Below are 15,526 nucleotides of genomic sequence, written 5' to 3'. Positions count from 1 at the left end.
CAAGGTCATAATGCTCTATCTCAGTGCCTGTTCACACCATTCAATTTATTCCACATTTTGCTGTGGTACAGCCTGAATTTAAAATGGATTGTGTTGAGATTTTGTGCAACTGATCTACACACATTACCCCATAACGACAAAGTAGAATTTTGTTTGTAGAATTTTTAACAAATTAATACAAAATGAAAAGATGAAATGTCTTGAGTCAAATATTCAACCCCTTTGTTATGGCAAGCTTAAATAAGTTTTTGCTCAACAAATTGCATTGTAAATTGCATGGACTCATTCTGTGTTCAATAAAAGTGTTTAAAATTATTTTAGAATGACTACCTCATCTCTGTACCCCACGCATACAATTATATGTAAGGTCCCTCAATAGAGTAGTGCATTTCAAGCACAGATTCAACCACAAAGACCAGGGTGATTTTTCAATGCCTCACAAAGAACGGCACCGATTGGTAGATGTGTAAAAAAATAAAAAAAATAAAGCAGACGCTGAGTATCCCTTTGAATATGGTGAAGTTATTAATTAGGCTTTGGATGGTGTATCAATACACCCAGTCACTACAAAGATGCAGACATCCTTCCTAACTCAGTTGCCGGAGAGCAAGGAAATTGCTCAGGGATTTCACCATGAGGCCAATGGTGATTTTAAAACAGTTACAGAGTTTAATGGTTGTGATATGAGACGACTGAGCATGGTTCAACAACATTGTTGTTGGCACCCTCCACAGCAACCCGCCCAAGCCCCCACCATTTCTCCTTCACCCATATCTAGATAGCTGATGTTCTGAAAGAGCTGCAAAATCTGGACCCTGACAAATCAGCCGGGCTAGACAATCTGGACCCTCTCTTTCTAAAATTATCTGCCAAAATTGTTGCAACCCCTATTACTAGCCTGTTCAATCTCTCTTTCGTATCGTCTGGGATTCCCAAAGATTGGAAAGCTGCCGCGGTCATCCCCCTCTTCAAAGGGGGTGACACTCTAGACCCAAACTGCTACAGACCTATATCTATCCTACCCTGCATCTCTAAGGTCTTCGAAAGCCAAGTTAACAAACAGATTACTGACCATTTTAAATCACATCGTACCTGGTCATGGGTGCACCTCAGCCATGCTCAAGGTCGTTAACGATATCATAACCGCCATCGATAAGAGACATTACTGTGCAGCTGTATTCATCGACCTGGCCAAGGCTTTCGACTCTGTCAATCACCTCATTTTTATTGGCAGACTCAACAGCCTTGGTTTCTCAAATGATTGCCTCGCCTGCTTCACCAACTACTCTGATAGAGCTCAATGTGTCAAATCGGAGGGCCTGTTGTCCGGACCTCTGGCAGTCTCTATGGGGGTGCCACAGGGTTAAATTCTCGGGCCGACTCTCTTCTCTGTATACATCAATGATGTCGCTCTTGCTGCTGGTGATTCTCTGATCCACTTCTACGCAGACAACACCATTCTGTATACTTCTGGCCCTTCTTTGGACACTTTGTTAACTAACCTCCAGACGAGCTTCAATGCCATACAACACTCCTTCCGTGGCCTCCAACTGCTCTTAAACGCAAATAAAACTAAATGCATGCTATTCAACCGATTATTGCCCGCACCTGCCCGCCCATCCAGCATCACTACTCCGGACGGCTCTGACTTAGAATACGTGGATAACTACAAATACCTAGGTGTCTGGTTAGACTGTAAACTCTCCTTCCAGACTCACATTAAGCATCTCCAATCAAAAATTAAATCTAGAATCGGCTTCCCATTTTGCAACAAAGCTTCCTTCACTCATGCTGCCAAACATACCCTCGTAAAACTGACCATCATACCGATCCTCGACTTCGGCGATGTCATCTATAAAATAGCCTCCAACACTCTACTCAGCAAACTGGATGTAGTCTATCATAGTGCCATCTGTTTTGCCTTCAAAGCCCCATACACTACTCACCACTGCGACCTATACGCTCTCGTTGGCTGGCCCTCGCTTCATACTCGTCGCCAAACCCACTGGCTACAGGTTATCTACAAGTCTCTGCTAGGTAAAGCCCCGCTCTATCTCAGCTCGCTGGTCACCATAGCAGCACCCACTCGTAGCACTCGCTCCAGCAGGTATATCTCACTGATCATCCCCAAAGCCAATTCCACCTTTGGTCACCTTTCCTTCCAGTTCTCTGCTGCCACTGACTGGAACGAACTGCAAAAATCACTGAAGCTGGAGATTCCCATCTCCCTCACTAGCTTTAAGAACCAGCTGTCAGAGCAGCTCACAGATCACTGCACCTGTTCATAGCCCATCTGTATACAGCCCATCTATCTACCTCATCCCCATACTGTATTTATTTATTTTGCTCCTATTGCACCACAGTATCTCTACTTGCACATCCATCTTTTGTACATCTACCATTCCAGTGTTTAATTGCCATACTGTAATTACTTCGCCACCATGGCCTATTTATTGGCATATTTATTGCCTTATAACTCCCTTATTTGACCTAATTTGCACACACTGTATATGGACTTTGTTTTCTTTTGTTCTACTGTATTATTGACTGTATGTTTTGTTCATTCCATGTGTAACTCTGTGTTGTTGTATGTGTCGAACTGCTATGCTTTATCTTGGCCAGGTCGCAGTTGCAAATGAGAACTTGTTCTCAACTAGCTTACCTGGTTAAATAAAGGTGAAATAAAAAATAAATAAAAAATTGTAGTTACTCCACAATATTAACCTAAATGACAGAATGAAAAAAGGAAGCCTGCACAGAGTAGCACAGAATAAAAAATAATGCATCCTATAATGCATCCTGTTTGCAACAAGGCACTTAAGTAATACTGGGGATATGGTGTGGATCCTTATAAAATACAAATACAAAATACAAATACTGCAGCAACAAAAAATCCAAGAAATGTACTTTTTGTCCTGAATAGAAAGCGTTATGTTTTGGGACAATCCAACACAACACATCACTTAGTACCACTCTTCATATAAGGGATAAAGAAAACCTCTAGGGAGGTTTTCAGGATAAAGAAATGAAATACACCTGTAAGCACAGGCAAAATCCTAGAGGAATACCCAGTTCAGTCTGTTTCCCATCAGACACCTGGGAGAATAATTCACCTTTCAGCAGGACAATAACCTAAAACACAAGGCCATATCTATATGGGAGTTGCTTACCAAGACAACATTGAATGTTCCTGAGTGGCCTAGTTACAGTTTTGACCTATATCGGCTTAAAAATCCTGAAAATGGCTGTCTAGCAATGATCAACAACCAATTTGACAGAGCTTGAATAATTTTTCAATAATAAATGAGGAAATATTATACAATCCAGGTGTGCAAAGCTCTTAGAGACTCACCCAGAAAGACACACAGCTGTAATCACCGCCAAAGGAGCTTTACAAAGTTTTGACTCGAGGGTGTAAATACTTATGTAAAATAGATTTTTTCCGTATTTTATTTTCAATAAATTTACAAAAATGGTTAAAAATATTTTTTCACTGTCATTATTGGGTATTATGTGTAGATGGGTGAGAAAATAAAAATATTGAATCCATTTTGAATTCAGGCTGTAACACAACCAGTGACGATTTTAGAATGTGCATCTTGGTGGAGCAAACTCCACTCAATTTTTGTGGGATGCATGCCAGCAAAGACCCTACACGACACAACACTAAACAATATATTAATGGCACTATAACAGTGGCAAACGGTGCCCACAAACTGTTCAGGCCTACATATAACTGTCCTACAACAGAGTCCCAAAAGCAGTCCCAACACCTTACCACTGCTACACCTGGCTATCAGAGGAGCCTTGTCAGGCAGCGAAACAGTTCATTCAGCCTCATTTACTGCCTTTTAAAAAAACATTGCTGATATGGCTGACTTGCTTAAACGTGGTTTCAACTGACACTTGAGGTGTACAAACTATGGCATAAGGGGACGACAAGCGGATATTTTGGATTTAGACAATAATGTGCGAGCTAGGACAGACATTGTCAATATAACTATTTGTTCAGTACTTTGAAATGTATAGCAACAGAATTCAGAACATGGGCTGTTCTTACAGTGTTCTCTCTGTACACCAAATCAGACCCATAGGATATAAAGAGGGCATATGAGCAGACAATGAAAGCTCTAACAATATTCAATGATTACATTTCTCTAAAACAGGCTATAGGCTACATGTGCACCACCAAGTCAGAACAGTCGGCGAAATGATGAGGAGAAAAGGGAACAAATTATTAGGGTGAGGCACATGGGCTACCAACATATTACTACACAACATACACTTAGTATGACTTTCTTAGCTACAGTATACATATCTCCCTGGCATATTACTACACAACATACACTTAGTATGACTTTCTTAGCTACAGTATACATATCTCCCTGGCATATTACATCATTTATGCAGCAGCATACAAGCAATTTTGGACTCTCCTTGTTGTGCTGTGCTCACTTGAACAGGAAGGTGGCGTGGCGGTCCTTCATGGGCCAATTTTGTCATCAAACTTTGTCATCAAAGTCTGGCATTCTCTGGATTTATGGTGCTTTCAAGACAACTGGGAATTTGGAAAAAAAACAAGGTTGAATCATGATGACGTCAGTGATCTTCAGGTCGGAGCTTTAGCAAGAAGCCCAAGTCCCGACAAGTTGGATGACCGTTCAAAACGTATTTTCCCAGTTTGAGCTCTTTTTCTTTCAGATTTCCTAGTTCTGAGATTCCAGCTGTCTTGAGCTCGGCAGAAGTCATGCTGGATTGACAGCATGGCCAATGTTGAATATTTATCCTTTCAAGCTTGGAAAAGAGACCCTTAAACCCAGACTTGGGACCACACATTCACTCCACTGAATAGTAGGCTAATGATTGCTGTGCAATGCTTGCAGTTAACCACAGATTCCTTCCCAACCACTCATTGTTGAATTTGAGATTTCTAACTTGTTGTGTAATGTTTTTGTCCAATGGCTGATGAGCACCGATACGTTTTATCTATAATTTCTCTTAATTATTTATCTTCATATGACATGGATTAAAAAGGATTTGCCACTAGATTGTTGACTTGATTCATGATGATGGCTGTTAGCTTGCTGGCTACGATTTTGAAAGTCCAATCAAAGCTACTGTAGATATGTGATTTGACATCATTGTATCTGTGGCCAATGACCTTGAGCCTTCATGGATGGGCTAATGTAACTATATGGCAGCACCCATGGGGGTTGCTTTTTGAGCTCTACCCTTAGATTTGGCGGTGACGTAGTGTCACCATGAGTGACAGAACACTGAGCCAATCACGATGCAACTAGAGAACATTTTCAACCCCAACGCTCTGTATTTTCTGCTGGCAGCCCCACCACCATAGAGAGCACTGAGCTAGGTGTAACGGCGTTCTTCGTTTGTGGAAGAAAGAGAGCCGGACCGAAATGCAGCGTGTAGGTTACTCATGACTTTAATGAAAGAATACGTAACGATACATGAAAATACTGAGAGTACAAAACAACAAACGGAACGTGAAACTAATTACAGCCTATCTGGTGACTACAACACAGAGACAGGACAATCACCCACGAAATACAACGCAAACTCAAGCTACCTAAATACGGTTCCCAATCAGAGACAAAGAGAAGCACCTGACTCTCATTGAGAACCGCCTCAGGCAGCCAAACCTATACCACACCCCTAATCAGCCGCAATCCCAAATAATACAAACCCCAATACGAAACACAACATATATACCCATGTCACACCCTGGCCTACCCAAACTATTAACAAAATACAATGACCAAGGCGTGACACTAGGCTGAAACACCTGCATTTTGTAGCTGCCTAACTCAAGAAAGCAAAAAAGAGGCCATAATTGTATGAAGGCTTTATTGACTCAAGTAATATTATAATTATTATTATTATTATTATTTTTACATTGTTTGCAAACTGATATGTGACACGTATTAATGCCTAAATATCATGGAAAACAAAATAAAAAAATGATATACTTATATACAGCACCAGTCAAAAGTTTGGACACACCTACCTACTTTTATATTTGAGATTCTTCAGAGTAGCCACCCTTTGCCTTGATGACAGCTTTGCACACTTTTGGCATTCTCTCAACCAGCTTCAGCTGGAATGCATTTCCAACAGTATTCATTCATCCATTCACCCCTCCCCCTCTCCAGAGGCCTATATGGCTCTGTTCGGAAGTCATCTATTCAATCCCTCCAGCCCTAATATCTTTCATTTGTCCCTTCCATATTTTACTCACCTATCCCATTTACCCAGTTGACCTCTAGTCCTAACCTGATTTCTATGTGATCTATGACAGGTCTCATGGTGTCTGACAGGGCATCCCAGGCAGGTGGCATTCCATCTACCGCATTAGCCTGCAAAAAAAAAAAGAGAAAGCCAACCACAATTAGATCAGGCAGAGGGAAAACGCTGCCAGACAAGGAGTTAGGGGGAATATGGTTGTCGTATCACATTTACCAAGCAGGGCGTTCATCACTGAGAACAGGTGGAGGAAGAAATAAAAGACAAGATACCCTGAGGAGAAAGGAGAGGGGGAAGAGGAGAGGAATACAGGGGGAAATTATTCTCATGTGGAAGACATCAGGGCTGATGGGGAGGATGGTGGCAGGCAGACAGACTGGCAGGCCTAGTTTCATGTGCAGCTGACAGAAAGCAGAAGGCCTCCTGTATATGACTGACATAGCTCTGATTGGAGACGACAGACAATATCAGGTTTCAGATGCTTTCTGTTCTGTGGAGAGGAGACAAGGAATAGCATAGTCTGACATCCACCCACTCTCTCACTGATCTGACCTACAGAGAAAGAAAGAGAGAGCGAGAGAGAGAGAGCGAGAGCGAGAGAGAGAGCGAGAGAGAGCGAGAGAGAGAGAGAGCGAGAGAGAGAGAGAGAGAGAGAGAGAGAGAGAGAGAGAGAGAGCGAGAGAGAGAGAGAGAAAGAGAGAGAGAGAGAGAGAGGGGGAAGATGAGATCCAACGTTAAAGCAAAACATTAGATCTGTCAGACCAGGCCTTTGGTATATTCAGTTCAGTATAGTGCCTTCAGAAAGTATTCACACCCCTTGACTATTTCCCACATTTTGTTGTGATACAGTCTGAATGTAAAATGTATTAAATTGAGATTTATTGACACTGGCCTACACACAACACCCCATCATTTCAAAGTGGAATTATGTTTTTAGAAATGTTTACAAATAAATAAAAATGAAAATCTTAAATGTCTTCAGTCAATAAGTATTCGACCTCTGTGTTATGGTGAGCCTAAATAGTTGCAAGCCTAAATAAGTAAAAATAGTACAAATGTGCTTAACTTCTTGCGTCGAGCCATCCCGGATCCGGGATCGTGAATACAGCCTCAAAGCTCATTACCATAACGCAACATTAACTATTCATGAAAATCGCAAATGAAATGAAATTAATCTATTTGCTCTCAAGCTTAGCCTTTTGTTAACAACACTGTCATCTCAGATTTTCAAAATATGCTTTTGAACCATAGCTAAACAAGCATTTGTGTAACAGTATTGATAGCCTAGCATAGTATTATGCCTCTCTTTCACCATGCAACATTTTCCACAAAAACTAGAAAAGCATTCAAATAAAATCATTTACCTTTGAAGAACTTCTGATGTTTTCAATGAGGAGACTCTCAGATAGCAAATGTTCAGTTTTTCCTGAAAGATGATTTGTTTAGGACAAATCGCTCCGTTTTCTGCGTCACGTTTAGCTACGAAAAAAAACCTGTATCCAGGATTGTGTAAATCTATCCGCAAGCTCATTAGCATAACACAACGTTAACTATTCATGAAAATCGCAAATGAAATGAAATGAATCTATTTGCTCTCAAGCTTAGCCTTTTGTTAACAACACTGTCATCTCAGATTTTCAAAATATGCTTTTGAACCATAGCTAAACAAGCATTTGTGTAACAGTATTGATAGCCTAGCATAGTATTATGCCTCTCTTTCACCATGCAACATTTTCCACAAAAACCAGAAAAGAATTCAAAATAAAATCATTTACCTTTGAAGAACTTCAGATGTTTTCAATGAGGAGACTCTGTTAGATAGCAAATGTTCCGTTTTTACAAAAAATATTATTTGTGTCGACTAATCGCTCCGTTTTGTTCATCATGTTTGGGTAAGGAAAAAAATATATATATATATTAAGTCATTAAAACGCGAACTTTCTCCAAATTAACTCCATAATATCGACAGAAACATGGCAAACCGATGTTTAGAATCAATCCTCAAGGTGTTTTTTACATATCTATCGACGATAAAATCCATTGTGGCATTTTACTTTCTCTTCTGAAGAAATGGAACGCGCATGGACCTACAGATTACGCAATAATTTCGACACAGGACACCGGGCGGGACACCAGGTAAATGTAGTCTCTTATGGTCAATCTTCCAATGATATGCCTACAAACACGTCACAATGCTGCAGACACCTCGGGGAAACGACAGAAAGCGCAGGCTCATTCCTGGCGCATTCACAGCCATATAAGGAGACATTGGAACACAGCGCCTTCAGAATCTGGGGCATTTCCTGTATGAAACTTCATCTTGGTTTCGCCTGTAGCATTAGTTCTGGGGCACTCACAGATAATATCTTTGCAGTTTTGGAGACGTCAGAGTTTTGTCTTTCCAAGGCAGTCAATTCCATGCATAGTCGAGTATCTTTTCGTGACAAAATATTGCGCTTAAAACGGGCACGTCTTTTTATCCAATAATGACATAGCGCCCCCATAGGTTGAAGAGGTTAACAAGTCATGTAATAAGTTATATGGACTCACTCTGAGTGCAATAATAGTCTTTAACATGATTTTTGAATGATGACCTCGTCTCTGTACCCCACACATTCAATTATCTGTAAAGTCCCTCTGTCAAGAAGTGAATTTCAAACACAGATTCAACCACAAAGACCAGGGAGGTTTTCCAATGCCTCGCATTGCCCCATATTGATTCCATTACGTGAATCAACGTGTGAAGTAGGTATCTACATTTGTACATAAAATAACATTTGTTGAGAGCTAGACCAGAGTTCCAGATTATACCTAAAGAGCTAGAGTTGGTTCTCCAGCAGTCCTATGACATCATCAGGCAGAGCCGAGTAGAAATATAACGTTCTCCTCCTGGCCAATCAGAAAATAGATAGATACCTCCTGACGATCCCTCCATTACATGATAATCCAGATATAATTCCATGGTTGACTTCTGCATGTCACACAGAGAGAACAGGTCAAGATGATCACTAAGTGGATCCTTGCCTATTGAGCTGTCTGGTATTGGTGGAGAGAGAAAGGGGGTCATGGGGAAAGGGCAGTGTTTCCTTTAGGAAAGGTAACAAGAGGCCAAGTTCTCTTCGGCTGGTATATAACAGAAGCCTCGGGCTGACAAAATAAATTAATCTTCCGCTCTCCCTGACCCCCTCTTAACCTTTTGACTGCAGTGGGCTAAATCAGGGTCACACAGAGTGGTTCTTGGGAGTCTTAAACAAATCTACTTTGAAACAAAAGAATACACCTCACACACATTGTTATGGGCTTAAAAAAATAAGACACCTGTACCATGTCAGATACATTGTGCTGTTTGTTTTTAGCATTAATCATATTCATTCATTTCCTAGACAAAGAACACTGACATGTATATTTATATGAACGCAACATAAAAATACATAAAAATATAAATGCGACATGAGCTGAAATAAAATATCCCAGAAATGTTCCATATGCACAAAAAGCTTATTTCTCTCAAATGTTGTGCACAAATGTGTTTACATCCCTCTTAGTGAGCATTTCTGTCAATATAATCCATCCACCTGACAGTGGCATATCAAGAAGCTGATTAAACATCATGATCATTGCATAGGTGCACCTTGTGCTTGGCACCAAAAAAGCCACCTCAAAAAGTGCAGTTTTGTCACACAATGCCATAAATGTCTCAAGTTTTGAGGGAGCGTGCAATTGGCATGCTGACTGCAGGAATGCCCACCAGAGCTGTTGCCAGAGATTTCAATGTTAATTGCTCTACCAACCCAGGACCCCCACATCCACAGACCACGTGTAACCACGCCAACCCAGGACCCCCACATCTGACTTCTTCACCTGAGGGATCATCAGAGACCAGCCCCCCAGACAGCTGATGAAACTGAGGAGTATTTCTGTCTGTAATAAAGCCCCTTTGTGAGGAAAAAATCAATCTGATTGGCTGGTCCTGGCTCCCAAGTGGGTGGGCCTGGCTGAACTCTAACTCAGTAAAATCTTTGAAATTGTTGCATGTTGCGTTTATATTTTTGTTCAGTATACATCCCAGAAGACTGAAATATAACAAAACTGTTTGACATAGAAACACTGGATGTTCGTCATTATTTAAAATAAAATAAAATAATATATATATATATCTTTATTAATTATGAAATTATGAAAAATATGAATAACATTCCACCCATGAGGCCAAAGGGGGTGCTTTAGGTCATTGACACCAGGAAAGAGCTACACAGCAGATGATGTGGTGGTGTCGTACAGAGGTAGGATAGGGTAGTGACACAACACACTTATTACCTCATGAAAGAGCTGTTGACCTAGCGGATAAAACTGCTAAATCAAGTGGTGTTTTAGTTCAGCAACAATGTCTTTGTTCTCTAATAAAAGTAAATGTGAAATTCAGTTCAGTCCCAAAACAAGGCAAGAAATCCCCCCCCCCAAAAAAAGCTACAAAATACAGATAATCCAGCCGCATGAAATGAAATAAGGATGGATTTTACAAGCTCAGTTGTAGACCTTAGCAATAGCCTTCCAAACTTTGGTCCGCAGAGAAAACTTCTCTCGACAATCGATACAAAATCCTTTAAACAAGTCTTTAAGAATGTTATAATTTGTATAGAGTGAGAAAACTAGGCTTTTAAACTATTAACAGTTTCCTAGTTACCAAACTTTTCTGACCACAACATGTAGTTGACATGGCTTCCCTCTTCCTGATACACTCACTTCCTATTTCATTCAAACTAGGAAGTAGCTATTGGTTTTATTTTTATTTTGTATTTTTTTAATTGAACCTTTATTTAACTAAGTGACTACCAGGGAAGAGCACACAGCCTATACACATCTCAAGGAACCATGGTACCTTGTGGGTTGCAAGTGTCTTTGTGTGTATTGACCTATGTGTATCCCGTGTGTGTGTGTGTGTGTGTGTGTGTGTGTGTGTGTGTGTGTGTGTGTGTGTGTGTTTGTGTGTGTGTGTGTGTGTGTGTGTGTGTGTGTGTGTGTGTGTGTGTGTGTGTGTGTGTGTGTGTGTGTGTGTGTGTGTGTGTGTGTGTGTGTGTGCCTGTGTTTCCAGCTGGGGGGTCTGACCCTGCTGGCTGTGGGGATTTGGGTGCGTGTGGATAAGGATTTGTTCCTACAGGTGCTGAGTCCCTTCTCCACCCTCGACACGCAGATTGTCAATGTGTGCTTCTTCTGCATCGCTATTGGAGGAGTGCTGGTTCTACTGGGTGTACTGGGCTGCTGTGGAGCCCACAAGGGGAGCAAGTGTCTGCTGCTACTGGTAGGTACAGTCCAGAGTACAGGCCCACTGTTGAAGACAGCCAAGTAACTTACACTAACTGCTATGCTGAGCACAGCCAATTAACGTACACTAACTGCTATGCTGAACACAGCCAATTAACTTACTGTAACTGCTATGCTGAACACAGCCAATTAACATACACTAACTGCTATGCTGAACACAGCCAATTAACGTACACTAACTGCTATGTTGAACACAGCCAATTAACGTACACTAACTGCTATGCTGAACACAGCCAATTAACTTACTCTAACTGCTAAGTCAGCATAACTCCAAAACCATAATGTACATTATTAACTATATCTGCAGTATATCATTCATGACCGTATTATAGACTTAACATACCCACTTATCCACACTTGCAATGAATCTATATACACAGTTCACAAAACAAGGTACCATATTCATGATGGACTATCTTTCTCCAGTGTAGTCCTGAAGAGGGGGCGTTAATGTTCATTAACACTGTGGCTAACTACCCCACGAGTCCATTTAATGAATAATGAGTAGCACAGCTCGGACATTTCCCCCATAAGCACCATCACATACTAAGTCGTTCATTACTCAGACTGATAGATTCTAACGGATAGTCATCCATGTAGGATACATTACTGTTTACAGCTCACAGCCAGGAGATGCTTATCGCTTGTTTCAGCGTTCACATTAAACCACTTCCCTGTTCTCCTTTGTCTAATCAACGGTTAGCTGTCCTTTATCGAAGGGCCTTTACAATAACAGGACAGGACAAAGGCTGATTACGAAGCCCTGAGGAGTGTAGGAGTTGTGGTTGGATAGGGGTTGTTTAGTTGTTGTTTAGTTGTTGTGGTTGGATAGGGGTTGTTTAGTTGTTGTTTAGTTGTTGTGGTTGGATAGGGGTTGTTTAGTTGTTGTGGTTGGATAGGGGTTGTTTAGTTGTTGTTTAGTTGTTGTGGTTGGATAGGGGTTGTTTAGTTGTTGTGGTTGGACAGGGGTTGTTTAGTTGTTGTGGTTGGATAGGGGTTGTTTAGTTGTTGTGGTTGGATAGGGGTTGTTTAGTTGTTGTTTAGTTGTTGGATAGGGGTTGTTTAGGGGTTGTTTAGTTGTTGTGGTTGGATAGGGGTTGTTTAGTTGTTGTGGTTGGATAGGGTTGTTTAGTTGTTGTGGTTGGACAGGGGTTGTTTATTTGTTGTGGTTGGACAGGGGTTCTTTAGTTGTTGTGGTTGAATAGGGGTTGTTTAGTTGTTGTGGTTGGATAGGGGTTGTTTAGTTGTTGTGGTTGGATAGGGGTTGTTTAGTTGTTGTGGTTGGATAGGGGTTGTTTAGTTGTTGCGATTGGATAGGGGTTGTTTAGTTGTGGTTGGACAGGGGTTGTTTAGTTGTTGTGGTTGGATAGGGGTTGTTTAGTTGTTGTGGTTGGATAGGGGTTGTTTAGTTGTTGTGGTTGGATAGGGGTTGTTTAGTTGTTGTGGTTGGATAGGGGTTGTTTAGTTGTTGTGGTTGGATAGGGTTTGTTTAGTTGTTGTGGTTGGATAGGGGTTGTTTAGTTGTTGTGGTTGGATAGGGGTTGTTTAGTTGTTGTGGTTGGATAGGGGTTGTTTAGTTGTTGTGGTTGGATAGGGGTTGTTTAGTTGTTGTGGTTGGATAGGGTTTGTTTAGTTGTTGCAGTTGTATTGTATTTGTGTTGTGTTGTGGTATGGTGTAGTGGTTGGTTTGCGAACTTGTGGTTTTGTTATGGTTGTGTAATGGTTGTGTTTGTGAACTTGTGGTTGTGTAATGGTTGTGTTTGTGAACTTGTGGTTGTGTTATGGTTGTGTTTGTGAACTTGTGGTTGTGTAATGGTTGTGTTTGTGAACTTGTGGTTGTGTTATGGTTGTGTTATGGTTGTGTTTGTGAACTTGTGGTTGTGTAATGGTTTTGTTTGTGAACTTGTGGTTGTGTAATGGTTGTGTTTGTGAACTTATGTTTGTGTTTGTGAACTTGTGGTTGTGTAATGGTTGTGTTTGTGAACTTGTGGTTGTGTTATGGTTGTGTAATGGTTGTGTTTGTGAACTTGTGGTTGCGTAATGGTTGTGTTTGTGAACTTGTGGTTGTGTTGTGTTTGTGAACTTGTGGTTGTGTTATGGTTGTGTTTGTGAACTTGTGGTTGTGTAATGGTTGTGTTTGTGAACTTGTGGTTGTGTTATAGCTGTGTTGTTTTGTGAACTTGTGGTTGTGTTATGGTTGTGGTTGAGGTTGCAGTCAGCTCCTCTAATCTAAAGCCAAGTCCTTTTTCTTTGTCTTGTTTACTAAGTTTTTCTCCATCATCTTGATTATTTTCATCGCTGAAGTGGCAGCCGGAACGGTGGCCCTCGCCTACTCTTCATTCGTAAGTCTCCCTCTCTCTCCACCTCTGACTCGAAACTCCCTCCCTCTCTCTTTCTCTCTCTCTCTTTGTATCATCTCTCCTTAAGTCTCTCTATCCCTCCCCCTCCTCTCTCTCTTGCTCCAGTTTTCACTCCCATTCTCGATTTTTATCTCCATGTAAATTTTCCTTCATAGCCCGGCCATCATTGAATTACTGGGCTTTATGTCCACTTCAGTCCATTTGACCCTTTAATGACTCCCAGATTGCCTGGGGCTATGTGCGACGCCTCTCACTTTGAGCAATTTATTACTCTGGAATATTGAAGTTAAAGCATTTTATATGCAAAACAGACTATTTACATATATAGGTCCCGCTCCTGCTCTTTCTCCAGTCCCGTTCAGTAAAATACGAGCGGGACACCCTGTCCTTTCGGACGGTAAATCATTGGAAATGAATAATTTTATTTAACGAAATTCTCTCCTCCTGCAAATCAAAAATGTGTTTATCTGTTCTGCATTTAGGTCTCTGGATATACCATTATTCTCAAATCTGGAGCATTTCAAAAACTCCCATCGGCCTATTTCCTGTGGGATCATGGCACTTGCTTTCTCTTTCAAATTCAATGTTGGCCCCATGTTGTCTATATATATTTAAAAAACAGTATAGGAATGCTCCAGACTTATTCAAGAGATTTATTCAAGAAATGCGTTGTTTCATCCCACATGTCCAAGCAGGAATGCAAAATAAAGATATTTTGATGCAAAACACGTAAACCAGTGATTGGCATGAATTTTGGGTTGACAATTAGGCTGCTGTTGCTATAAATGTACTGTCAAAATAGGGTTCCAGAATTTCTGTTTATTCTGTTCAGTAGAGATACATTTTCTTACATCTTTTTGAGAACAAACAGGCTATCATATATTGTAGGCGAATTCACTTGGGGCTAATCACTGAGGAAGGGGAAACACGAAAACAAAACCACAACAGTAGCCTACTTATTTTTCCAGCCAATCCGGTCTCATGGAGTAGACGTAACACAGTACAGCCAGCTTTGTGCAAATTCGTTTTTCTCTTCCTCCCCTTCTCTTCATCTAGTCTACTCGGGGGGCACAGAGAGAAACAGGGGCAGCAGGGAAAACACCTTGATGCAGGAATCAGGATGTTACCGTTTGATCAAATCATGGTTTTAGCTGCTCCAAAAATAGAATGTTTTGAGTAAAGTGACCAGCTAAAATTTGTAATTCGCACCGATGTGACCACATCCAAGCGTGTAACTGTAATTTCCACCTGTCCAATGTCTACCAGCTCACGTTTGTTCCCTTGTTTTAGGCCAAGAGCTTATTTGACTTGTTATATACCTTACTTCATTTGACAGCATTATTTGAAGGGATTTGTGGATTACTTGTAAGTGTTGGGGAAAACAGGGAAGCGGGTCATGATGAGATGTTTAAGATGTTACACGTGGGCCCGTCAGACTTTAAGCACAGCAGCGCAGTTGACTTGGAATTTCCAGTCAATTAGCATTATGGGTAATAGGCCTAGTCATTCTATAACAGCATCATCTCCCATAGTAACGGTGTCATTCCAAACACAAAAACCTGGAAAATAATCGTCAAAGTTAC

General features: G+C 40.9%; 1 protein-coding gene across 1 annotated transcript in view; it reads left to right on the top strand.

The window, feature by feature from the left end:
• Positions 1-15,526, top strand: part of LOC115108779 (tetraspanin-1-like) — a 57,726-nt gene that overhangs the window by 33,697 nt on the left and 8,503 nt on the right. Inside the window, exons 4-5 of the mRNA XM_065008522.1 lie at positions 11,354-11,560; positions 13,851-13,925. Coding sequence (XP_064864594.1) covers positions 11,354-11,560; positions 13,851-13,925 — 282 coding nt within the window. The remainder of the gene's footprint in view (positions 1-11,353; positions 11,561-13,850; positions 13,926-15,526) is intronic.

This window comes from Oncorhynchus nerka, linkage group LG24, assembly GCF_034236695.1.
Source record: "Oncorhynchus nerka isolate Pitt River linkage group LG24, Oner_Uvic_2.0, whole genome shotgun sequence".
Classification (NCBI taxonomy): domain Eukaryota; kingdom Metazoa; phylum Chordata; class Actinopteri; order Salmoniformes; family Salmonidae; genus Oncorhynchus; species Oncorhynchus nerka.
The sequence above is the reverse complement of the archived record's forward strand: the minus strand, read 5'-3'. Positions and strand labels throughout refer to the sequence as shown.